Genomic DNA, 27,271 nt, shown 5'->3' with positions numbered 1-27,271 from the left:
CACAGATTTGTTGAAGGCAAATCGTGTTTGATAAACTTGATTGAGTTTTTTGATGCAGTAACATAAGATTTATAAAGGTAACGCAGTTGATGTGTTTATGAACTTTCAAAAGGCATTTGATAAACTTGTTAGCAAAATTAAAGCCCATCGAATTAAAGGGGCAATATTTTTGTGGAAAAGATATGGCGAAGGGACAGAAAGCATAGAATTTTGTTTTTCAGGTTGGAGGGAAATATAGTGGTGTCTCCCAAGGATAGGTTTTAGGACTGCTCTCTTTGATATGTTAGTGACATTTTCTTGGGTAGGCACAGAATAAGTTTGCAGATGACATGACAAAATTCAAAGGTAGAAAAATCATTGTATGGACAGTGACAGATTTCAGGAGGACATAGACTAGTGAAATGGGCAGTTTCATGGCCAATATAATTTTAAGTGGGGAAGTGTGAAGTAATACATTTCAATAGGAAGAATGAGGAGAAGCAAGAAAAACTAAATTTTAAAATTGCAGGAACAGAGGGATTTGGGTGTGTACTTACACAAACCTATAAAAGTGATAGGACAAGTTGAGAAGGTTGTTAGAACAGCATGCATGATCCTTGGGCTTATAAACAGAAGCATGGAGTGCAAAAGTGGGTTATGTTTAAGCTTTATAAACATTGGTTAGGCCCGACTAGAGTATTGTGTTCAGTTCCCTTTACCGTATTTTGCAAAGGAAATCAAGTCGAAATGAGGATGTGGAGGAATTTTGCCAGAACAGTACCAGGGATTCAGGACTTCAGGCACAGGGAAAGACGAGAAGTTGGGTTTGTTCTTAGAGCAGAACTAAGGGGAAATTTGAGAGATGTTCAAAATCATAAATGGTTTAATGAAGTAAATAAGGAGAAACTTTTTCCAGTAGTAGAAGGGTTGGTAACCAAAGTGCACAAATTTAGGGTAATTGGCAAAGGAAGCAAAGGCGAAATGAGAATTTTTTTTCAATACAACGAGTTACGCTGTAGAATGCACTGCAAGGATGCGTGGTGGAAGCAGATTTATTAATAACTTGGTGAATAAAATACATACTTGAAGGTTAAAAAACAATTGCATAGCTGAAAATAATGGGACTAATTGGATGGCTTTCAAAGAATAACCACAATGGGCTGAATACTTTTCTTCATTACTGTCATTCCGTTGTATGTTAGAACTTATTAGACCTAAATTGATTCCTAAAACTAGAGGTGGTAGTAAATTATCCAGGGAACATTTTAGTTGCCATAGAATTACATAATTGCAACAAAAACAAGGCTATTCAGCTCAACAGTTCTATTTAAGTGTTTATGGTCCACAGGAGCCTTTTCCCACCCCTATTCACCAAACTCCATCGTTTATTCCCCACATTCATTCAAAACTGATATTTTGCTGCAACTTTGAGAGGCTAGTAATGTTGAAGTCCACGTTAACAGATTTTGCTCTATGAGCATAAATCCATTCTTTACAGCCTTTATAATAGTGCTTATTCCTCATGCCTATGTCTCAGGCCATTAGCATGCAATCAGTGGTTTTTTGTAGTAGAGGAATAAATTGCAGGAATATTGCTCCTCTTATGGCAGCATTGTCGAATGTCACAGAGCAAGCCACCTCTCAGCTCTAGTGTGCCTCTTATATGAGGAGGGGGTCAATATTCTGTGCTCTCTTAATTTGAGGGAATAACATTGCCATTGCCTAACTTATTAAATTTCAGATGCAGTTGTCTTCTCTTTCACCTTGTGTATATGTTTTAGACTTGAGATATTGCTGTGTTTGAGTTATGGATTTCATGGGCCATGGGAAAATGGCTTTCAGATTTTTTCTTTCTTGTGAATATTCATCAGGCGCTGTTCCTCCCCTTGGGCGTACTCTGCCATTTGTGTGCAATGTGTGTGCTCACACCTTAAAAACTGCCTTCAAACATACCTCTCTGGCTTCATCCTCTTCTATCTTTGTATCTCTTGCTTGGATATGTTAGAGGCACTTGAAATTGTAAATAAAGTAGGGCCATGATGTTAACTCTGTTGCAGGGCCATAAGTGGTCAGTCTGGAGTTGCTTGTTTGCTCAATAACACTTAAGGCAACTGGTGTTTCTGGATTTCCCTATCTTCGCTGAACCAGGGTCTCCATGGCGTCCACTATCCTTCCCATGGAGACCTCTATATTTTGCGCATGTGGGCACCACTTCATCAAAGAGCAGGCGGAGGCACTCCTCTGACTCATGAGCCACTCTGAGGGCTTCCAACAGCTCTGCGTGATGTTTCCATGCCTTTTGCCGACTTTCCAGAATGAGCTGGAAAGCCAAATCCAGAGGCTCGTCACCTAACTTGGACCTCACAGATGCCTCTTCCCCAGTGCTGTGAAGCTTTTTCTAGTTCTAGGCCCTACTGAGGTGTGTCTCTCTGTGCTGGTGGAGTAAGCACCAGTAAGTGACAGGTTTTCCAGGTGGCTTATTTCTAGCTCATCAGTGGAGGAGGTGCCCTCTTGGCTGGAAGTGAGCACCTGATACAGTTGAGGGACTGGCTGGCTGAGGGTGTTGGTGGCTTGGCAGAGCTCCCTGTGAACCAAAGTAGAGAGAATTTGTGCATGGCAGCAGAGTCAAAAGCAGGAGGGAGAGAGCCCTCTCATTTGCTTTTGGGGGGGGGGGGGGGGGGGGGGGGTGTTGGGAGATGATGTACAGCATCCTCATGAGAGTATTAACGCTGACTTCACTGTCACCACAGGCAAGGCCTGGGACCTCACCAGTCAGCGTGATGGCTTGCTCCTCAATGTGAGTGAGGGCCTATTGTGAGCATCTCACCCCTCTGGTCTGGGACCTCTCCCTGTTGATGTGAGCAGGCTTATCCTGCATGGAAACAGATGGAGAGAGTATGAGCAGGGAGCATGGCACTGCGTGGAATGGTTGTGCAGTGAGCAGAGCCATGGACAAGATGAGGACATGAGCTCCAGAAGATATGAGCCTGATGGAGGTATCAGGGTGTGTATGAGTGTTAGTGGTGCTGTCCCATAACGTGTGAGATCCCTGTGGATGTGTGATGAATTTGAGTGTGTGTGGGTTGAGTGATGAAAAGAGTGACTTACCCTGGCATAATGGATGAGACCATTCATCCTATAGTGGCACTGAGTGGCTGTCCTCATTTTCAGGGTATTGGTGCTGACCACAGCCATGCTGCTGCCTCTCCTGTGGCCAGAACAGACGTAGAGGACATCATGGCAGGCCTCCATGGTGTCCAAAAGGGACGCGTCGCTAAACCAGAGGCTGCAGTCTTTTTGCCTTTTGGGGCCATTCTGTGATCTGTGCAGCAGTCGTGGGCTGGAAGCAGAGGCGTGCACTTTCAATGTGGTGCCAGGCATTTTGAAGCGGCGAGGTGATGGCATGGTGGGCGAATGAGAACCTGCCTACCATTGAAATGGCATGTTTCCCGTGAATGCTTAATTAATGAGGCAGGTTTGGGATGATATGGTGTAAGCAGGCGGTGGGGAAAATGATGTTTTGCCTGCCCGCTACTGCACTTAGTGCAAATCTGGGATGATTCTGCCCCATCACAGGTGAAATGAAATAAAATCCTTGTTGCAGAAACGAATCTTTTGACTTTTGCATAATCTTCTAAATTTCTCTTCTGTCTCCATTGAGATTAGACGGACATTTTAGTGCTGGGAAACTTAATCGCTCTGGAAGATCAGGTGCTTTTTTTATTCCTTCATGGGAGGTGGACGTAGCTGGCTAAGCCAGCAATTTTATTGCCTATCCCTAATTGCCCCTGAATATGTGATGGTGAGCCACTGCCCTGAACTATTGCAGCCCATGTGGTGTCGGAACACCCACAGTGCTATTGGGTAGGGAGTTCCAGGATTTTGACCCAACTACATTGACGGAATGGTGATATAGTCCCAAGTCAAGATGGTATGTGGCTTGGAGGGGAACTTGCAGGTGTTGGTGCCCCCATGCACGTGCCCTTGTCCTAGGTGGTGGAAGTCGGGTTGGAAGGTGTTACCGAAAGAGTCTTGCTGCAGTGCATCTTGTAGGTGGTACACATTGCTGCCACTGTGCATTGATGGTGGAGGGAGTGGATGTTGGAGTTGGTGAATGGGGTACCAGTCAAACAGGCTGCTTTGTCCTGGATGGTGTCAAACTTCTTGAGTGTTGTTGGAGCTGCACTCATCCAGGCAAGTGGAGAGTAATCCATTACGTTGCTGACTTGTGCATTGTAGATGGTGGACAGGATTTCGGGAGTCAGGAGGTGAGTTACTCTGGGCCGAATTCCCAGCCTCTGACCTGCTCTTGTGGCCACGATGTTTATATGACTGGTTCAGTTCAGTTTCTGGTCAGTGGTAACCCCCAGGCTTTTTGGTAGAGCTGCTGTATTGTGATACATCTGTCAAGTGGTTGAATTTTAGTGTGCAAACAAAAAAAACCTCCCCCAACTTTAATAAATGGACATTCTAGCTTTAGCCCTTTCCCTAGACCACCTATGGCCAAAATAGTGTTGAAATAATTCACCCTAAAGAAGCCATCGACAGTTGGTCTACAGGGTCTGTTTTTTGCAGAGAATTCCAACTAATCTGTTCATTGACTTCCCTTTTTAACCATAAATTGGCTTGTGTTTATTTTTGCATTTAATAGTTATTATTGAAATGCCTTCTCTCTAGGATTCAATATTTTACATGTTTGGAAGTCTAGTAACAGGACTGTTGACCTTTGCGTTGCTCTTAATCTATTCCTTGTGTAATTGCTGTGAATGAACTTTCCAAAATTTCTAGTACCAGCAATTTCTACACTTTCGTTTACCATTCCATTGAGGCTTAGTTTATTTTGACCTTTGATTATTCTGCTTTCTCCATACTGTTAAATTGCTATTCACTTAAAATTGATACAGTCATGGTAGGAGACGTTTGGCCAATCAAGCATATGCTGACTTGAGCAATCCATTCCCTCCTATTCATCTGCCCTATCTCTATAGCCCTGGAAGTTTATTTCCCTCGAGTGTCCATCTAATTTTCTTTGGAAATCATTAATTGCCTCTGGTTGCACCAGCCTCATAGACTGCAGGTTCTAGGTCATTACCACTTGCTGCATTTTTTTAAAGTTATTCCTCAGCCCCCTGCATCTCTTACCCAAATTTGTGTCAGCTGGCCTTTAGTGTGCTGCCATATTTTGATTTGCACCATCCTTAATTCAGCCCCTTTGTGCGGTTTGGCTGCCAGTGTTAAAGACACTGTTTTCTAGTGGGGAAGGTTGGTGCAGTTAAAGTTCAAGTGGGAGGCATGTGAATCATAGGAATTTACAGCACTGAAGAAAGCCACTTGGCCCATGATACCAAGCTGGCAGACAAGTAGCTATGCAGCCTACTGTAGATCACTGCATATACGACAAGTCAGTTTTTTTTGCTGCCAAAAATCATGCTTTTTCATATTGTAATGATCCTTGCCTAGATCCCAGGCTGTGGGGGAGATCCGGTTAGGGACCAATTACATTTTGATTAAAGTAGACCAAATTTTGAAATTCAAAATGCTTACTAACTGAATAAAGCCACAAGATTCTACCGGTTTTGAACAAACAAAAATAAACTTTACTATGCAAGTTCAAAAAAATGAAACAAAATACACTATCTGTCTTATACTCTAACATTCAGGGTAAATATGAGATTTTGTGTGAATTAACAGGTAAATTGTGGTCAAACACGCCACACTGCAGAATAACTTCCAAATGTGACCAAAACCAACTCCATGGATTTCTCAACAACCCACCTAGATGTTTGTCACATTGTGAGCTAACCAATCTCACTGAAACTTCGTCTTTCTCACAAGGGTTTCCAATCTCCACCTTGAAGATCCTGCCTTGTTGCTCCCACTCGGACGGCTTCAACGATGGCCCACTTTGCAGTGTTTTAATCTCGCCTTCCAAGATTATGTTCCCCTGATTCTGACTACACTTGAGCATCAACTTACAAGCACAATTTCAGATCTTTGGCCATGCCAAGCAGAGCACCACTGCCCCAAAAAGGGGTACCTTTGCCCCAGTGACCCGTAGCATGGATTCACCAGCCTTTGGCTGCCTTTGTGGATCTTCTGGGTTTCTTTCAAGCCCACTTCACTTAGTCTGCTCCCTGCAGCCCTTTCTCTAATTGGAACCTATTTCTCTGCTCCTTTCTTTTAACTTAACTGGTACTTATTTCTATCCCTTTTGTCATTGTGCCTCACCTGGGTCACTTGCAGACCGACTCAGCCTGACTGTTCGTTGACTGTTGAACTAATCTGGTGACCTATCGAAACACTCCGAGAGGGTCCCACCCTTGTTGCTAGGCAGGAACAATTGTAACTAGCAGAGTACAAGCTTACATGATACACAGATGCAGAATTAATGGATTTCATAACAATATACTTGGTGTATAAGTCGACCCCCTCCCCTTTTTCAGCTACAAAATGCCATATTCGCATTAGTAATCGGCCTCCATTTTTCACCACAGAAATGCAATTTTTACTTTATATGGCAAGTTGGCACATGGTATCAAGCAGGTGATATGAACTGTGCTGTGAAGTTGGTGCACAGGAGTTTAAGACACCCATACAGAGCAGATAGCACATGGCATGGATAGTGACTTTCAGAAATTGGTTCTCCAGCAAAACAAATGAAGTATGATACTGTCTTCAAGCAAAAGTCGTAACATTTGCTAACTTGTCAAATAAGTGTGCTGCAGCGAGGGAATTTGGTGTCAGTGAAAAGTTGGTATGAGAATGGAAGAAGGAATCCGCCCTGAAGATGATCAAGAACAAATGTGCTGTCTGAACAGGGACCTGTCACTGGCTTGATCTTGAGAAGCAAGTAGTGGAATGGGTCCTTAGATCAAATTGTTGGAATAGTTACATCGTCACTAGAAATGCAAAGCATTTATATGGCACTTGTGGGCCAAATCAAGCCCCGAATCCAGCAAAGATTTCAGACCAGCAGCCAGTTGGTGTAGTGCTTTATGGAACAAAATACTCTATTGTTGTGGCAGAAGACCAAGATCGCTCAGAATGCCAAAAGCCCTTGATGCAAAATTACCAGTGTCAAGTGATGATTTTTCAGACAACGGCAAAAACTATTAAGTCACATCCGAAATGTGGATGAAACACCCATGAATTTCGATATGTCCAGCAGCCAAACTGTGGAGGGGAAATGTTCAAAAACAGTTCTAGTGGAAATGACAGGATATGAGAAGACAAGGTTCACTATGGTACTAGTCTGCATGGCAAGTGGAAGGAAATCAAAGTCCATGGTAATTTTCAAATGTAAAACCATGCCAAACATCAAGTTCCGTGAAGGAGTTTTTGTGCATGTCCATGACAACGGTTGGATGGAGTAAAGTTATGGATTGATGATGTGTGGAATAGGCGTCCAGATGGTCTACACAAAAAAGGCAGCTTATTACTGTGGGACATGTTCAGATCCCAAGTAACCAAAAAGAGATGCCTGCGAAGAAATAACACCAGCACTGCAGTTATACCAGGGGTTCTAACATCTGTCATTCAGTCCTTGGATGCATGTCTCAACAAGCCATTCAAGAATCATATTCACACTGAATGGAATAGGTGCATGGTTGATGGAGAAAATAACCTTCACAAAGATTGGAAATATGCATGCTGTCTCGAGTGTTATGTGTGGTTTAGTTATCAAATTATGGGATACTATTAGTGCACTAAATGTTTTCAGATCGTTCAAAAAATGCGGAATATCTAATTCAGTGGATGGAGGGGAAGATGATTTGTTTTCGAGGGATGATTTCAAAAGTAAAAGCACCATTTCTGATCTAGAGTAGGATACGGTTAAAAGTTTTCAGATACCGAAAACAATGAAATTGATGGTTTTAAAATGCTTTGATTGTGATTATAGATATCTTTTGTACATTTTAATTCAATAAACCATGCCATATTAATTATCTGTTATGATTTTTTTCACATTTCGACATGGTGAACACTTGGACCGGCAGTTTATATTTTATGTTCGGCATCTAAGTCAACCCATATTTTTGGAAGGATATTTTTGAAGGCTTCAATGGTCGACTTGTACACTGTGATCAACATTAATCCCATTTTCCATTTCTTGGCTTGTAGCCTTGTTTGTTGTGGCGCTTCAAATGCATATCCAAGTATTTTTTAAATGGAGGGTTCCTCCCTCTACCACCCTTTCAGATCCAACTGCCCCTGGGTGAAAAAAGTTCCTCTTGTGTCCCCGCTAAACTTTCTACCCCTCTGCCTAAATCTATGCTGTCTAGTTATGGACCCCTCAAGCAAGGAGAGTAGAACCTTTCTATCCGCCCTATCTTAGACCCCTTGTAATTTTATACTCTCCAATTTGCCTCCCCTCGGACACCTTTTATTCTAAAGAAACAATTAAAATTCTCCAGTCCAGACAGCCTCTCCAGTGCAGTCACATATTTCCTATAGTGTTGTGACCAGAACTTCAAGCAGTAATCTAGCCACGGCCTGGCTAGTGTTTTATACAGTTCCAGCATAACCTCCCAACTCTTATATCCCATGTCTCAACTAATAAAGGCAAGTATCCTGTAAGCTGCCTTGACACCTTTATCTACCTATCCAGCCACCTTCAGGAATCTGTGGACATGCACTCCAGGCTCCCTCTGTTCCTTTAAACTTCTCTATCTTACCATTTATTGTGTATTCCCTTGTTTTGTTAGCCTTCCCCAAATGCATTACTTCACACTTCTCTGGACTGAACTCCATTTGCTACTGTTACCCACCTGACTAGTTCACTAATATCTTCCTGCAGTCTACTGCTTTCTTCTTGTTTATCAGCCACCTGACCAATTTTTGTATCGTCTGCGAACTTTTTAAATCATACCCCCTCCATTAAAGCCCATACCATTGATATATCCTGCAGAAAGCAAGGGAATCAAGTATTGAGCCCTGCAGAACTACACTGGAAACAATCTTCCAGTGACAAAAACACCCATCAACCATTAACCTTTGCTTCCTGGCTCTGAGCTAATTTTGAATCTAACTTGCTGCTTTGCCTTGGATCCTATGAGTTTTTAGTTTTGTGACCAGTCTGCCATGTGGGACCCTATCAAAAGCCTTTCTAAAATCCATATAGATTACATTAAATGCGCTGCCCACATCAACTCTCCTTACGACCTCAAAAATTGAATTGTTAGTTAGAAACGACCTTCCCTTAGCAAATCCTGTTAATCTTTGATTATTCCATGACTTTCTAAATGAAGATTTATCCTGTCCCTGGAATATTTTTTACAATTTTCCCACCATTGAGGTTAGGTAAACTGGCCTTTCTTCCTTTTCAAACAATGATACAACATTAGCTGTCTCCAGTAATTTGGTATCACACCTGTGGCCAGAAGATTGAAAAATGGTCAGAGACTTGGCAATTTCTTCTCTTGCTTCTAACAGGCCTTGGATGGCCTTGGGATTTATACACTTTCAAAAATGTTAAATCCCTTAATATTCCTTTCTCATTGCAAGATATTGGATGAAATTAACACACCCCACCTTTCTGATATCAATGTCTCTGTATTGTACCTCTCTAATGAAAACAAGTGCACAGTATTCATTCAGAACCATACTGACGTCCCACGCTCCCACACACACAGGATATCAATGTCCCTCGCCTCCACACACAGCTTACCCTTTTTAGCCCCTAATAAAGACTGGGACCTGAATATTCAATGGTACATGACATTTAGGAAGGAGAAGAAGCTAGGAAAAGGTGGAGAGAAAGCTTTGCTAAATAAGGATGGAATTGGTACATTAGAGAGATGACCTTAGTTCTGGAGGTCAAGATGTAGAATCAGTTTTGGTAGGGATTAGAAATAGTGATGGTAAGAATTTACTTGTCGGAGTGGTTTATAGACTCTCCTAACAGTAATGCACTGTAGGATTGGCTATACAGGAAAAAATAATAGAGGCTTGTGAAAAAGGTATGGCGATAATTATGGGTGATTTTAATTTACACATAGATTGGACAAATTGGATTGGCAATGGTAGCCTGAATGATGAGTTTATATTGTGTTTTCAGGACAGTTTCTTAGAGCAGCACCAATCAGAGCAGGCTATAATAGATCTGGTAATGTGCAATGAGACAGGGTTAATTAATGACCTCATAGTGGACACACCCCTAGGTAGTAGTGATCATCTGATTGAATTTTGCTTTCAGTTTGAGGGAAAGAGGAGTGGATCTAAGGATGTTTTAAACTTATGAGGACATGAAGACAAGTGAACTGGGAAATTAGGTTAAGGTGTAGGTCAATAGAAATGCTGTGACAGACGTTTAAGGAGATATTTCAGAATACGCAGAAAAGATACATCCCAGTGAGAAAGATTCTAAGGGAAGGACACATCATTGTGGCTAGCTAAAGAAGTTAACGGTAATATCAAATTGGAAAAAAGCATATAATTTCCCCAAAGAAGAACAGGTCAGAAGATTGAATGGTGTATAAGGAGCAGCAAAGAATGACTAAAAGATTAATAAGGAGGGAGAAATTAGAGTATGAGAGCCAGCTAGAAATATAAAAACAGAGTAAGAGTTTCTACAGGTATTTAAAAAGGATAAGAATAACTAAAGTGAGTGTTGGTCCTCCAGAGTGAGCATGGGGAATTATTAGTAGAAAACCAGGAAATGACAGATGAATTGAACAGATATCTTGTCTGTATTTTGCGTCTCTCTTCACTAGAGGATACTAATAACGTCCCAGGAATAATTGTGAATCAGGTGAAAGGGAGGGAGGAATTTCAAACAATTACAATCAGCAGGGAAATGGTACTGAGAAAATTATTACAACTAAAACCTGACAAGTCCCCAGGTCCTTAATGGACTTCATCCTAGGATCTTAAAAAAAAATAGCTGCTGAGATAGTAGTGGCATTGGTTTTAATTTTCCTAAATTCCCTAGATTCTGGAAAGGGCCCATCAGATTGGAAAATAGCAAATTTTTTTTTATTCGTTCATGGGATCTGGGCCCTGCTGGCTTGGTCAGAGGGCCGTTAAGAGTCAACCACATTGCTGTGGGTCTGGAGTCGCATGTGGGCCAGACCAGGTAAAGACGACAGATTTCCTTCCCTAAAGGGCATTAGTGAACCAGGTCGGTTTTTACAACAATCGATAATGGTTTCATGGTCATTATTAGACTTATAATTTTTTTATTGAATTCAAATTGCGCCATCTGCCATGGCAGGATTCGAACCCAGGTCCCCAAGAGCATTACCCTGCTTCTCTAGATCACCAGTCCAGCAACAATACTGAGTATCACGAATGTGACTCCTCTATTCAAAAAAGGAGGGATAAAGAGAGCAGGAAACTACTGGCTGGTTAGCTGAACACCTGTTGTAGGGAAGGTGCTGGAATCTATTATTGAGGAGGTTATAGCGGGGCACTTAGTAAATGTCAGTGCAGTCAGGCAGAGTCAGCATGGTTTTGTGAAGGGGAAATCACGTTTGACTAATTTATTGGAGTTATTTGAGGAACTAACAAGCAATAGGGATAAAGGGGAACCTGTGGATGTGCTGTACTTAAATTTCCAGAAGGCACTTACGGGGAGGCGACGGCTTAGTGGTATTGTTTTTGGACTAGTCATCCAGAGACCCAGGGTAATCACCACAGCAGATGGTGGAATTTGAATTCAATAAAAATCTGGAATTAAAAGTCTAATGATGACCATGAAACCATTGTTGATTGTTGTAAAAACCCATCTGGTTCACCAATGTCCTTTAGGGAAGGAAATCTGTCATCCTTACCCGGTCTGGCCTACACATGATTCCAGACCCACAGCAATATGGTTGACCTTCAAATACCCTATGAAATGGCCTAGCAAGCCACTGAGTTGTATCAAAGCACTACATAGTCACAAAAAAGGAATGAAACTGGACGGACCACCCGGCATCGACCTAGACACTGGAAACGACAATGGCAACCTCAGCCCTGTTGACCCAGCAAAGTCCTACTTATTAACATCTGGGGGCTAGTGCTGAAATTGGGAAAGCTGTCTCACAGACTTGTCAAGCAACAGCCTGACATAGTCATCCTCTCAGAATCTTACAGATAATGTCCCAGACACCACCACCATCCCTGGGTATGTCCTATCCCATCGCCAGGACAGTTCCAGCAGAGGTGGCAGCACAGTGGTATACAGTCGGGAGCGAGTTGCCCTGGGAGCCCTCAACATCTACTCCGGACCCCAAGAAGCCTCATTGCATCAGGTCAAACATGGGCAAGGAAACCTCAGCTGATGAATCAGTGCTCCTCCATGTTGAACACCACTTGGAGGAAGCACCGAGGGTGGCAAGGGCGCAGAATGTACTCTGGGTGGGGGCTTCAATGTCGATCACCAAGAGTGGCTCAGTAGCACCACTACTGACCAAGCTGGCCAAGTCCTAAAGGACATAGCTTCTAGACTGGGTCTGCGGCAGGTGGTGAGGGAACCAACGAGGGAAAAACATACTGGACCTCATTCTCATGAACCTGCCTGTTGTGGAGACAAAATCCCCCCTTCACATTGAGGATACCCTCCATTGTGTTGTGTGGCACTACCACTGTGCTAAATGGGATAGATTTCAAACAGATCAAGCAACTCAAGACTGGGCATCCATGAGGCACTGTGGGCCATCAGCAGCAGCAGAATTGTACTTGAACACAATCTGTAGCCTCATGGCCTGGCATATCCCCATAATCTATCATTACCATCAAGCCAACGGATCAACCCTGGTTCAATGAAGAGTGCAGGAGAGTATGCCAGGAGCATCACCAGGCATACCCAAAAAGGAGCTGTCAACCTGATGAAGCTCTAACATAGGACTACTTGCGTGCCAGACAACGTAAGAAGCATGTGATAGTCACAGCTAAGCGATCTCACAACCAGTGCATCAAATCTAAGCTCTGCAGTCCTGTGAATAATTAAACAACTCACTGGAGGAGGAGGCTCCACCAATATCCCCACCCTCAATGATGGAGCAGCCCAGCACATCAGTGCAAAAGATAAGGCTGAAACATTTGCTACAACCTTCAGCCAGAAGTGCTGAGTGGATGATCCATCTCTGCCTCCTCCAGGGGTCCCTAACATCACAGTGCCAGTCTTCACCAATTCGATTCACTCCACATGATATCAAGCAGTGGCTGAAGGCACTGGATACTGCAAATGTTATGGGCCCTGACCATATTCCGGCAATAGTATTGAAGACTTGTGCTCCAGAACTTGCCACGCCCTGAGCCAAGCTGTTCTAGTACAGATACAACACTGGCATGTGGAATATTGCCCAGGTATGTCCAGTCCACAAACAGCAGGATAAATCCAACGCAGCCAATTACCACCCCATCAGCCTACTCTCGACCATCAATGAAGTAATGGAAAGGGTCATCAGCAGTGCTATGAAGCGGCGCTTGCTTAGCAATAAGCTGCTCACTGACGCCTACTTTGGGTTCTGCCAGGGCCACTGAGCTCCTGACCTCATTATAGCCTTGATTCAAACATGGACAAAAGAGCTGAACTCCCAAGGTGAGGTGAGAGTAACTGCCCTTGACATCAAGGCAGCATTTGACTGAATGTGGCATCAAGGAGCCCTAGCAAATCTTGAGTCAGTGGGGAGAAAACTCTCCACTGGTTGGAGTCATATCGAACACAAAGGAAGATGGTTGTGGTTGTTGGAGGTCAGCCATCTCAGCTCCAGGACATCACTGGAGGAGTTCCTCAGGGTAGTCTAGTCAGCCCAATCACCTTCAGTTGCTTCATCAATGACCTTCCATCATAAGGTGAGAAGTGGGGATGTTCACTGATGATTGCACAACGTTCGGCACAATTTGTGAATCCTCAGATGCTGAAGCAGTCCATGTCCAAATGCAGCAAGACCTGGACAATATCCAGGCTTGGCTAACAAGTGGCAAGTAACATTCATGCCACACAAGTGTCAGGTAATGACCATGTCCAACAAGAGAAAATCCAAGCATCGTCCCTTGATCAATGGCATTACCATCACTGAATTCCCCACATCCTGGTGGTTATCATTAACCAGAAACTGAACTGGACCAGCCATATACGTACTGTGGCTACAAGAGCAGGTCAGAGGCTAGGAATCGTGCGACGAATAACTCACCTTCTGACTCCCCAAAGCCTGCCCACCATCTAAAAAGCACAGGTCAGGAGTGCGATGGAGTACTCCCCGCTTGCCTGGATGAGTGCAACTCCCACAACATTCGAGAAGCTTGATACCATTCAGGACAAAGCAGCCCGCTTGATTGGCACCACATCCACAAACATTCACTCCCTCCACCACTGACGCACAGTAGCAGCAGTATGTACCATCTATAAGATGCACTGCAGGAATTCACCAAAGCTCCTTCGACAGCACCCTCCAAACCCACAGCCACTGCCATCTGGAAGGACAAGGGCAGCAGATAGATGGGGACACCACCACCTGGTAATTCCCTTCCAAGTCTCTCACTATCCTGACTTGGAAATATATCGCTGTCCCTTCACTTTCGCTGGGTCAAAACCCCTTCCTAACAGCACTGTGGGTGTACCTACACCACAGGGACTGCAGCGATTCAAGAGGCGGCTCACCACCACCAACCACCTCAAGGGGAACTAGAGATGGGCAATAAATGCTGGCCCAGCCAGCAAAGCCCATATCCTATGAATGAATAAAAAAAACTTGACAAGGTGCCACATCAAAAGTTACTACACAAAATAAGAGCTCATCGTGTAGAGGGTAACATATTGGCATAGATAAAGAATTGGCTAGCTAATAGGAAGCAGACGGCATAAATTGGTCATTTTTGGGTTGGCAAGATGTGACGAGTGATGCGCCACAGGGATCAGTGCTAGGGTCTCTATTTATAATTTATGTAAATAACTTGGATGAAGGGGCTGAATGTATAGTTGCTAAATTTGCTGTTGGCACAAAAGTTGGAATGTAAGTTGGGAAGAGGATATAGGACAGAAGTTGAGTGAGTGGGCAGAAATTTACCAGATGGAGTATAATGTGGGGAAATGTGAACTTTGGTAGGAAAAATTGAAAAGCAGCATATTGTTTAATGAGAGAGATTGCAGAACTCTTGAGGTGCAGAAGGATCTGGGTGTTATGAATCAGGAAAAGTTGATATGCACGTACAGCAAGTGCTTAGGAAAGCAAATGGAATGTTGTTTAGTGCAAGGGGAATAGAATATAAAAAGTAGGGATCTTTTGCTACTGTTGTAAGGGTGAGAACACATCTAGATTACTGTGTACAGTTTTGGTCTCCTTATTTAAGAAAGGATATAAATGTGTTAGCAGAGGTTCAGAGAAGGTTCACTCAATTGATACCTGGGTTGGGGGTTTATCTTATGAGGATAGGTTTAATAAGCTGGGCCTGTGTCCATTGGAGTTTAGAAGATTGAGAGTTGATTTTACTGAAACCATGTAAGATCTTGAAGGGACTTGACAGGGTGTGTGTGCTGAAAGGATGTTTCCCCTTGTGGGAGAGACTAGAACTAGGGGACCCTCAGAAAAAATTTCTTCTCATCTCTGTCTTAATGGGAGACCCCTTATTTTAAACTGAGTCTTTGGAACTCTCCTCCCAGAGAGCAGTGGAGGCAGGATCATTGAATATTTTTAAGGCAGATGTAGATGGATTCTTGACTAATGAGGGAGTCAAAGGTTATAGGGTTTAGGAATGTGGAATTGAGGCCACAGTCAGATCAGCCATGATCTTATTGAATGGTGAAGGAGGCTTGAGGGGCTAAATCGCCCACTCTTAATTTGTATGTTGTTATGTAAACCCTACTCTTTCTTTAGTTATCCTTTTGCACACATATTTTTATTAAATGTTATGATTTTCCTTGTTTTTACTTGTCAATATTTTTCCATGCACCCACTTTGCTTTCATGATTTCCTTTTAAATTTCACCCCCACACTTTTTATACTCTAGGTCTTATGCAGTATTGAGCCCTCAGTATCTGTTATAAACTTCTATTTTTCTTTTATCCTCTCCTTTAAGCCCCTTGATATCCAGGATGGATGCCAGTCAGAAACTAGTGTTCATTTGATTCCTGGATTAGTCAACATAAATGTTGAGCTCCAACATTTATCCTGAGCTGTTGATTCAATAGATGCTCAATAGATGCTGTGTTTTTCAGCTTCCTATATCCTATGTGCCTCTGGTCTTGTCAAGTCCTGAGATAAGCAGAATTGGAGGGGTACAGAGTTGATGACTGCATTATAAAGTCCCTGGATTGAGTTTAATTTTGTCTTTGTTCATTTTTGCCTTCAAACACATGAGACTGGAATGTGCAGGAATTAACCTGTTTTGGAGGTGGGAGGGAGCATTGTGATGCCAGCATCAGGGAAAGTGTAGTGAATTTCCATTTTCAAGACTATGGAAACTACCTGTTCTTATAACTTTCAGAATCTTAAAAATGATAAAATGTTGACAACTTAAATTAAGGATCTCCTCCATTGGGTACTATAGCTGAGTTTCTGGAAGGCTAGAGAAGGAAAGGAGGAGGAATTTAATACAATGATCAGAAATGCCAATCTGCCCTTGTGTACTGTACAAATTCCTCCATGAGATCAAGATTACTGTTTCATTCTTGAACATTCTTTCTCAGAGACTGTCTTACAGTGAATCCCAGGATGTTTTGTTCTGTAACAAAATGTGTCTAGTCGTCAAGAAACTGACTAAAAAGAATTGCTGCATCATATGGTCCTTCTGCAGCCTTCCACTTGCCACCCTCTACCACTATTCCCCCCTCCCCTCTGTAGAGGTTCCTTGATGGATTCCTGATGCACATGTGACAATCATGGACTATTTTAGGTATAGCTGGAAATTTTGTCAGACTTTAGGTGGCTGAAATTTTGAAAGGACATCTGTGAAACCATAAAAGGAAAAGGAAAGCCCATAAGTGTGCTTTTGTTCACAGTATCTTCTCTTTCTCTACTCTGCCTCATTTTATAGACCAGAGATCTACTCAAGAATCACTTTTTAAAAAAATCACTTTTGAACTTCAAATCAGTGTTGTGAAAGTATGTCTCCCTACCAGACTGCATTCTTTACATTTTAAAATATCAATCAATATTCTTGAACGATAGTTTATTTCTAAGTAAGAGGAGTGGCTGAAACAAAATACTTCCCTTTATTCGTTAGTTTTTAGCTACTCTCTAATGAATAGCCGCACAAATCAATGGGGAGCACAGAAACAAGTAATTAATTAGCTGTCAAGTGCATTGGAACATCCTGAGGATGTGAAAAGTGCTACCCAAATGTAAGTTGGCTCATGTCTTGTGTTGCACATGAGCCTTTTGTTGTGTAAAACTGATGAGCTAGTTGCAAGCCTTGGTAATAAAATAATTCTTTAAATTAAAATGAACCCCTTTGTCCTAAATTCCTATTTAGTATGTCATTATATGTAATTAGAAATATTGCTCTGATAACTGTGATCTTTTTGTCCTCCTTGAATTTAGTTGTCAATTAAAGCACCATGGCCCGTAACTTCCGGTGGAATGGCAATCGGATTGCCACTCTGCTCAAAATTACTTACCTTGAAACCCGGCTACTCCTATTTCGCCTCACTCGGGCCAGGTTCGGTGTTGGGTTGTAGGGAGAGACCTGAGGTCGGTGGGGGGGGCGGTATTTGGGATGTAATGAGGGCGGGTTGTCAGGAGTGTAGTGAGGCGTGGGGAGAGTCCCGTGGGGGATCTAGGGAGGTCAGTCCAGTAGTTATCCAAAAGCTTAGAAATGGTTTTAATTGTTCTAACTTTTTCGGGGTAATTATTGCTGTAAGACAGTCGTAACCATCCAAAGTTTGCAATTTAAATCACATTTTAAGATGATTCTCAGTGCAGGACAATTGCTCAAAGGAAGCTTAAATTTCGTGGGCAATTGCCACGCAAGCCCTACCTGGGAAACTCCAGGGGTGGGGTGCCCTCAGTTCATCTTTGGAGTATCCCCCCATATACACAGCCCTGGAGGTTGAAGTTATGGCCCAATATGCACTAGAATTCTCCTCTGAGCATTCGTGTTCAGGCAATTACCAGTGAGTTTCTTCTGGCTTTGCCCAGAGAAAGTCAGAACAAAACATAATTTCCTGAATATATTGCAAGTATGAGGTTCTAAAGCTCCACCCAGTGGTAAAAGTATGCTGCTGCTTGCGATAGCTGTGTGATATGCATAGCAATTTAATATTGTAAATTAGTTTGGCAATTTTTTGTCAACAGTTTTCATGTTGAAACTAGTGAATTAGTCTAGAAACTTTAGAATATTAGTGTACGGTTGATGTTGAAAGATTTTGTTTGTGATTGATCACATTTGTCTCACTAGTTATGAATTAAGATGGGTGGTTAGTCATTTGGTCAGAAAAATAGACAAGTATAAATACAATCTCAGAATGCTGGTGCAAATTCCAGATAACTTTCTTTAAAAAAAAGGAAATTTGTTTTACCTACAAAGAAATCAATGGTCTTAATTATCAATGCATAGAATTTCAGAATGCAATCCTAGAACACCAGTTTGAATGAAAATCCAGAATGCTGTATTATAATGGAATTTGGTTTATTCAGTCGCTGTAAACCAATGACCTGTCAATAATGCCTCACTGTTCACTCTCTAAAGTGTCAGCCTCATGCCTAGATACTTGGAAGCCTGACAGGACTAGCTGCTTTCTGAAAATGTACTACTTAGCCTGTGCTTTCCAAGTTATGTGGAAGAGACCTGAAAGGTCGATTTAAGTGCAGTGGAAAGTAATTACCATATCGCTTTATGCTGAAACATTTGCAGTGGACTGTTTAAATAGAGTTAATGTCAACAGCTACAGGGCATTCTGTAGATAAAAACTAGTGACCAAAGTTCAAGATGGAGTAAATGGTGCCATATTACTACTATTGAGAAAAAAACATGCCAATTACTGAACTTTGAAGTGTTTTTGATAGCAATTATTTCTTTTTTTGATTTGGCTAAATTCCAGAAATATAGTATTCAATTGTAGACTTTTAATGGACTGCCCAATGTGTCTTTGTAATTTGATTTACTTCCTGTTACTTTTGATGCTCAAGCAGTGACTAGCAGTTGTTTAAAAAAAAATTGCACATACAAATAATTTTCCCCAGTGCATAAAACAATGCATCCTTCTCTTTTATGCACCAATTAATTAGAGGCCACATGTTTAAACATTACACAAGTTTAGTTTACAGATCTATCCAGATTTCCTGACTACTTGAAACAACTTTAATTGTCCTTTGGAGCAGTGGACTATTCTATTTGACAGCTGAAGGTGGATTGGGAGGTGAGCTGGCCCTTGATGCTTTAGGGATAAGTTTAAAATACCTTTAATCCAAACTAGACTTGGATAAATGTGAAGAAGAGCAACATGAATGATTGCACCATGTAGGGAAAGTCCTATGTTATGCAAATATTCATAGATATTTCAGTGCAGGCACATTGAGAAATAAGTGCATAACTTTTGTTTTTGTTGACTGGACTAAATATGCCTTGTATAAGAGAACTCCCACTTATATTTTAAAGAAAATTATTATATACTCTACCAATATTGAAAATCAAAAGGCATAAATTTGTTTTTATGGAGATTAAAGAAAATTAGCAATTCTCTTGAAATGGCTTTTTGTGCACTTCACTTTGCTTATTTTGTGTGAAACAAACTAAAAGTACCCTTTAATCTATAGAAAAGCAACATTTAAATAAATCTGAACTAATAATCATAGTTTTGTTGACCAACAAAATTGCTAATATAATGTACAAAACTGCCTTTTAGAACTGTGGTGGGTCAAATTTGGCTGTCTGAGCTTCTTTAGCTGCAGATTATGATTTAGCTTGAACAGATAAAACAGCATTATAATTTTTGTGTAGCATCTGAACAGTTTCTCAGTTAAAGTATATTTGCCTTATAGAATGCAAGTTAATGTCCAAACATTAATTTTGTAACTGGAAGAACTAAACCAGGTGAGTATTGTTTTTAAATCTAGGCAGTTGTACTTGATTTCAGCCATTGGAGATGAGGAACAAGATCCTGTTAATATTAGAATGAACAGCTTCTCTTGCCACTTTGTTTGCATTTACTGGCATTCCAGTTTAAACCTGCAACAAGAACTTTGCATCAAATGTTTATCCTGGCCTAATGTGATTACACTTTCACAAAACAAATAGGGACACTGAAGCTGTTGAAACACCAAACTTGAATCCAGTAACTAACTTTCTACAGTTTATATCTTACTTAGCTTTTTATAGGCTCATGTACCAAATTGACAACAAATGCAAGATGCAAGCAACAAATAGAAATTAGTATGACAGTTGAAATAAATCAGACTAAACTGCATAACAGGCTAAGCTGTATATTTAAAAATGTTGCAGATGGTTCAGATTCCAGAGATAAACCAAAACTGTATCGTTTACAACTGAATGTAACGGATGTTGGCACTGAAAAGTCGGATGAGAACTCCATACAGGTAAAAATGAGTTTTGTGTATCCTTCTAAGCAGAAGTAGCTAAAGGAAAAACTGTGAACAGCATTTGAAAATTTTGAAATTAAATCTAGGTTATTAATATGTATCAGGAAAAGCTATGGTCCTATTATTCACCAATGGGAGCCCCACTGATATCTTCATTCAGTCCAAAGACCACCTGTTCACACTGCTATTTCCTGTCACTCCATGCTGCCATTGTCCCTTTTATTTTATGGCAAGCCAATTATATGGCACTTTATCAATGTTTGGATCCTACTGCCCAGTGAAACCACGGAGACTGTGGGGGAAAAAAATTAAGCTTAAATATTCAAGGACTGGATAATTTGAGATATAGTAGTGGATGGGTCCAAACAGATGAAGTTCCTTCCATAGTGATTTTGATCCTGTGCATTTGTATGCTCCTGCTTTTCTTATTTATGTTATAATTTGTTAAATGCAGTAAGTTTATAGACTTTTGGATTTATATTTTATGGATTTTTTGTGACGGTCAAGTTAACTATTTCAATAACAGGGAATGCAATACTTTCCCCAACATCTAGAATCTATAGCAGGAATTCAGATCTGGCATTGCATAGAGTTCAGTTTAAAAGTGAAACAGCCCCCATTCTAAAAACATGCTATAGCAGAGTGCTTCAAAGAGCATGGCCTTCTACATGGTTCACTTGTTCACATGCTCTGCTTACCACTAGAAAACAAAAGGTTTAATCAGCAATTTAAGCTGATGACGTGACAATGTCATTTAGTACTCTAGCTTCCCCTTGTGTCATTTAAAAGGAATATTTCTAATGACTGTTGCTAGTTCAAACCGGAGCATTCCTTTGGAATGAGGGCGAAAAACAAGAAAGTGTACTATGTTCTTTGCACAAATAAATAGTAGCAAATGAGAAACGAGCAAGAACCTCAGTAATGCCAGAAGCTACTATTATAGAACAGCACATTGTAAACTGAATTGTGTTAGAGATAAAGCATCCAATGCACTTTTCAGACAAGATGACAGGCTTTGAAATACAGTATTGCAATTTTGATTTAGTTGAGAGCAAAGCTTTTTTTGCTTTGCAAGTAAAAATGTGGTGCAATGTTATCCCATAAATGTCCTGCCCAGTTACTATTTTTTTGATCGTGTTGGATTACTTTTCAGAGAAGCGTTCCTCAGGCAACCTTTGAATTTCTCAAGTAAGCACCCATATAACAGTTAAGCAAGAGAATTGGCTTTGATGCATCTTTTGGTGTATTTGGCGTTTCAAAAGGATATGTGAAGGGTTCCATATAGTTGTCAACAAAATTTGTCTTTTCCATGCCTGGATTCTTTTAGCACTGCTTTTATTGGTGTAGACTAACCGAAACCAGAATCTGAACAGGAAAAAAAAATAGTTTTGCACCACATATGATTGTGTGTATTATATTTTTCTAAAAATGAGTAGCTCATTGTTTGACCACAGTCCACAAGAAAAACCCTGACCTTCCCGTTGCCTGTTATTATAATTTTATATCGCAATCCCACTCTGACCTCTCTATTCTCTGTCTCCTACACTGTTCTGATGAAGCTCAATGTAAGCTTGAGGAACAGACCCTCATCTTTCCATTAGGCACTTTACAGCCTTCTAAAGTTGAATGAATTCAACAAGTTTAGATAATAATGACTATGCCCACTTTTTTCAGACCACGACTGTTCCATTTACCCATCCTGTAGACCCATCCTTTGTTTCTTTACTTGTGCTATTACTCATTTGTCCTTCCCCCATCACACACCTACCCTTGTCTTCTTACTGTTCCTGGTCCTCCACTACCACCCAACCCCACTGCTACCTTTATTCCCTGCCTTTGTACTTGTTGAAAACCTGTTAATTCTGATGAAAGATCATTGTCGTGAAATGTTAACTCTGTTTCCTCTCTCCATGTATGTTGCCTTACCTGCCAAGCATTTAACGTTTTCTTTTTATTACGGATTTCCAGCGACCATAGTCTTTTGCTTTTTAAACCTATTGCTTGTAACTGAATACTCTAGCTTTTTCTTCAAAACTGATGCATTTCTATAACTGGTAATTGCTGGTAGCTGTTTTCAAAATGTTGTGCTATGTACAAATGATCTACAAATGAGAATACATTTCAGAAGAATAAAAATTCCCAGTAGAAAGTTGTCAAAAATTTAACTGATTTTGCAAATTTTTTAAAAAAGAAACTAGTGGATTATGAACCTAGCACTTCCATTAAGACACAGTACAGTTTTAAATTGAATTTTTATGGTTTGCTTAAAATCTTTATTTGGTTTTGTAGCTTTTTGGTCCAGGAATTCAACCTCATCATTGCGATCTTACTAACATGGATGGTATAGTAACAGTTACCCCTCGCAGCTTTGATGCTGAAACATATGTTGATGGCCAGCACATTACTGAGACCATCATGTTGCAAAGTGGCATGAACATACAATTTGGGTCATCACATGTGTTCAAGTTTGTGGATCCTACTCAGAATCATATGAGCAAGAAACCCATGGATGTAGGACCCATGGTCAAGGGCCAGAGAATTAAATCTGGGTAAGTTATTTTTATGTTTAGAATGTTTGATCTGTGCTATGTAGACTAGTTTTAGCTTGGGATATTTAAAAACAAAAGGTTTTAATGATGTTGCATTAGAATTTCATATCTAAATGTGATTGAGGAAAACACAAGATGCCAATAGATTGGCAAATCTTTCAAGTATTATTGAACAATATTGTGACCTGGCATTCTCCTTACATCATATAAGAGGCATATTATTTCTGAATATTGAATGTTTTTTCCATTATGGCAACAATTTAGAAAGTTAGCTTGCTGTATTTCTTTAAACTTCTCTCAATTTTCAGGTTTCTAAGTTAAAAGAGATAATATTTCTTCTGGTCTTGCTGCAAACAGTACTCAAAATGCCAGCCAGTCTCCTAAACCCTCTCTCGAAATTTGAAGGGTTTATATTGCATCTCTGAAGCATGATATCAGCATGAGAAAGGGCTGCCTGGCCTAACTGAGGCTATTGATTGTTGAGGGAAGATGGCCTGCTTGACTTACAGGGAACCCTATCAATTTCACATTTTGGTTCAGTTGCAGTGGCAAGCTGAGCCTTCCTCAAAAGATTTTGCACTTTTTGATCTTGGTCTTGAAGCAATTTTGAAACAATCTCCTTTAAAACCAACCTAGTGAAGAACCTTTCGATAGAAAGATTGTCATCATGTCAACACTCTTTTCAGAGAGTGTACTGTCATTCAACAGATCTGAAAGTGGGCATAGGTAAATTTGAATGAAACCATAAAACAGCAGTGAATGCCAGTTGTTTCTCATTGAATGCACATCCCTTACACAAAATAATATTGAGGAAGAGGAAAAAAAGAAAAGAAAGATGTGCATTTATATAACACCTTTCACAACCTCAGGCTATCCTGAGACGCTTTATTGTTAATGAGGTCCTTTTGAAATATAGTGACTGTTGAAATGTGCCAGTTTGCACACAGCAAGCTCCCACATAATGTGATAATGGCCAAATAATCTGTTTATTTAGTGCTGTTGATTGAGGGATAGTTCTTGGCCAGGATACATGTTAACTCTCCTCTGCTTCAAAATCATGTAATGGGATCTTTTACATCCTGACCACTGGCATTGCTTAAATCATGCATGACAAACCTCAAGCATTGAAGACTTGTGTTCCGGAACTAGCTGCACCCTTAGCCAAGCTGTTCCATTACAGCTACAACATTGGCATCTGCCTGGCAATGTGGAAAATTGTCCAGGTGTACCCTGTACACAAAAAACAGGACAGATCCAACCTGGCCAATTACCACTCCCAGTCTACTTTCAGCAAAGTGATGGAAAGTGTCGTCGACAGTGTTATTAAGTGGCACTTGCTCAGCAATAGACTGCTCACTGATGCTCAGTTTGGATTCTGCCAGGGCCATTCAGCTCCTGACCTCATTACAGCCTTAGTCCAAATATGGACAAAAGAGCTGAACTCCAGAGGGAGGTGAGAGTGACAGCCCTGTGAGCCAAGGCCACATTTGACCGAGTGTGGCATCAAGGAGCTCTAGCAAAACTGGAGTTGAAGAGAACTGGGGGAAAGATCTTCACCGATTGGAATCATATCTAGCACAAAGGAAGATGATTGTGGCTATTGGAGGTCAGTCATCAAAGTTCCAGGACATCACTGCAGGAGTTCCTCAGGCTAGTGTCCTAGGTCCAACCATCTTAAGCTGTTTCATCAGTGACCTTCCGCCCATCACAATGTCAGAAGTGGGGATGTTTGCTGATGATTACACAATATGCAGCACCATTCACGACAACTCGGATAATGAAGCAGTCTATGTCCAAGACCTGGACAACATTCAGGTTTGGGCTGATAAGTGGCAAATAACATTTGTGCCACACAAGTGCCAGGCAAAGACCATCTCCAACAAGAGATAACCCACCATCTCCCCATGATATTCAATGGCATTGCCATCAATGAATCCCCCACTCTTAACATCCTCGAGGTTACCATTGAGCAGAAACTAAACTGATCCAGCCATATAAATACTGTGGCTACAAGAGCAGATCAGAGACGGAGAATTCTATAGAGAGTAACTCACCTTCTGACTCCCTAAAGCATGTTCACCATCCATAAGGCACAAGTCAGAAGTGTGTTGGAATACTGTCCACTTGCCTTGATGAGTACAGCACCAGCAACACTCAAGAAACTCAAAACCATCCAGGACACAGCAGCCTTCATCCACCACCTTCAACATTCACTCCCTCCACCACTGATGCACAGTGGCAGTCACACACCATCCTGACTTGAAACTATATCGCCATTCCTTCACTTTTGCTGGGTCAAAATCCTGGAACTCCGTAATGGCACTGTGGACTTACCTACATCAGACCGCAGCAGTTTAAGAAGGTATCTCACCACCACCTTCCCAAGGGCAATTAAGGAAGAGCAATAAATGCTGACCTAGACAGCAACACTTGCATCCTGCGAAAGAATTTAAAAAACACCACAGACAATATTTAGTCAACTTTATAGCAGTGCACATGCACCCATAGATTTTCTGTTACAGGACCTGATTGGAATGAACCTGTCATTACTATACTTCACACCAGGAGGCATCCTCTGTTTCCTATCCTTATTATTTTTTTTAACTGTAAATCACTTGAACTCCATCTGATTCAAATCTTTTCGCTTACTCAACTCCAGTGTATTTTCTCCTTTAAAGTGGTTTAAATGTTTGATTCAGAAGCCCATAGGCAGAAAGGGCTCATATCACAATTTCCCTCCAGCACTGCTGGCACTCATTAGCTACAGTAACACTAACTAGTCAATGTATCCATCTGTCCAGAACAACCTAAACCCATAATGTTGCAGTCATCCACGAGACTTGGGCCTTCATGTTCAAACATTGCCCTCCAAATTCTGAATCCCATTGGTATCAATTGTGATTCCCCACTATGAACACCATAATTAAAACACTGTCGCCACCACCTCTCAATGTTTACCTGGAGACTCATTAGCAGTTGAAACTTTATTCAGAATTTGTTAACAGGGTAGACCAGTGCTGCTGTTTCTCACTAATTTGGTCTGGAATTTTGTAATGTATGATACACATGCAACAAAGGTAATACTAGTGCACCTCCAGACCAGATTTTCAGATCAATTACTAGAAGAATTTGGGATGGTCTTGTAAAACTGAGCACTAATCTGGAAAAAAAAATTGTAATAGAAATTCTCCAGAAAAATAGGTTTTAAGGATAGAAAAGCTAAGTATCCCTTTCTCATTGGGTGTTTAATTGTTATGAGTTCTTCAAAAGAGGTATATCTCCCCACTACAACTGGTGCACTGATAGCTGGACTACTGATATGCACCTTCTGTACTGTTATGCATGGATGTCAAACCTAAGCAATAAAAATACACTATACTAATGAGATGTTGTTCAAAGACTAGATGGAAGTTATTGTGAATAGCTAAAAACAGCCCATAATTACCCCAAAAAAAACTTCTACAATTTACAATGTTAGGAACTAGAGAAAATTTAAGTAAGTTATATTTGTATTTATGGGTGTTGGGAATGAGTTTTAGCTTTAAGTTTCATTTTTGTTTCTGTATTAGTGTTAAGGGGGAAGTTGAGTTTTAGTTTCACTTTAATAGATGCCTGCATTTTAATGAGGTTTTACGACTCTTGAAGGGAAGTTGAAACAAACTCAAGGTAGAAAAAACTGTGCTGTTGCCTAGCAACAGGAGGTCCACAGACGCATAGAGAGAAAACAGGAATTTTTAGTTCAGTTGAAACCAGGAGCCAGGAGAAGTTGGACACAGCAGTGGAACTGCAGAGAGAGCAGATTTCTCAAAAGAACAGAAAGATCAAAAGCCAAAGAGTGATACAGAAAGGAGGGGCCCCAAGAAGACCGCCTAGTCAAAGGAAAGGAACAGGAATTTGAACAAGATCTTGTTCAGTGGAATTGAAAGTCAGTTTGGAGCCTTCCTCTCTGCTCCTCAAAGGGAGAAAGCTGCAGAATGAAGTCTTACAGCAGAATAGGCTTGCGAGAAGCCAGAAGATCCAAGCAGACAGCCAAAGATTGGTGACTGTTTACTATGAACATGTGAAGCAGTGGTGTTCTGTTGGCATGGCTGAGTATCTGAAAGAGTTCATAGATGGAAGCTTGAATGCACGTGATGATCCAGGGGAGAGGAACATCGGAAGGAGGGTTTGAAACCCTGGAGGATGGACCCTTGTGGAAAGCATCTGAGGGAAAGTGTCATTTGGGAGAAGATTCCAAAGCTAGTTCTTCAAGGGTGGAAATTGGAAACCCTTGTGTAAAAA

At 41.1% G+C, this 27,271-nt stretch overlaps 1 protein-coding gene across 6 annotated transcripts in view; it reads left to right on the top strand.

The window, feature by feature from the left end:
* Positions 1 to 27,271, top strand: part of afdna (afadin, adherens junction formation factor a) — a 243,077-nt gene that overhangs the window by 83,551 nt on the left and 132,255 nt on the right. For all 6 annotated transcript variants that reach the window (XM_041212059.1, XM_041212057.1, XM_041212055.1 and 3 more), the window contains exons 9-10: positions 20,344 to 20,438; positions 22,731 to 22,990. In XM_041212059.1, coding sequence (XP_041067993.1) covers positions 20,344 to 20,438; positions 22,731 to 22,990 — 355 coding nt within the window. The remainder of the gene's footprint in view (positions 1 to 20,343; positions 20,439 to 22,730; positions 22,991 to 27,271) is intronic.

This window comes from Carcharodon carcharias, chromosome 2 (genome assembly GCF_017639515.1).
Source record: "Carcharodon carcharias isolate sCarCar2 chromosome 2, sCarCar2.pri, whole genome shotgun sequence".
Lineage (NCBI taxonomy): Eukaryota > Metazoa > Chordata > Chondrichthyes > Lamniformes > Lamnidae > Carcharodon > Carcharodon carcharias.
The sequence above is the reverse complement of the archived record's forward strand: the minus strand, read 5'-3'. Positions and strand labels throughout refer to the sequence as shown.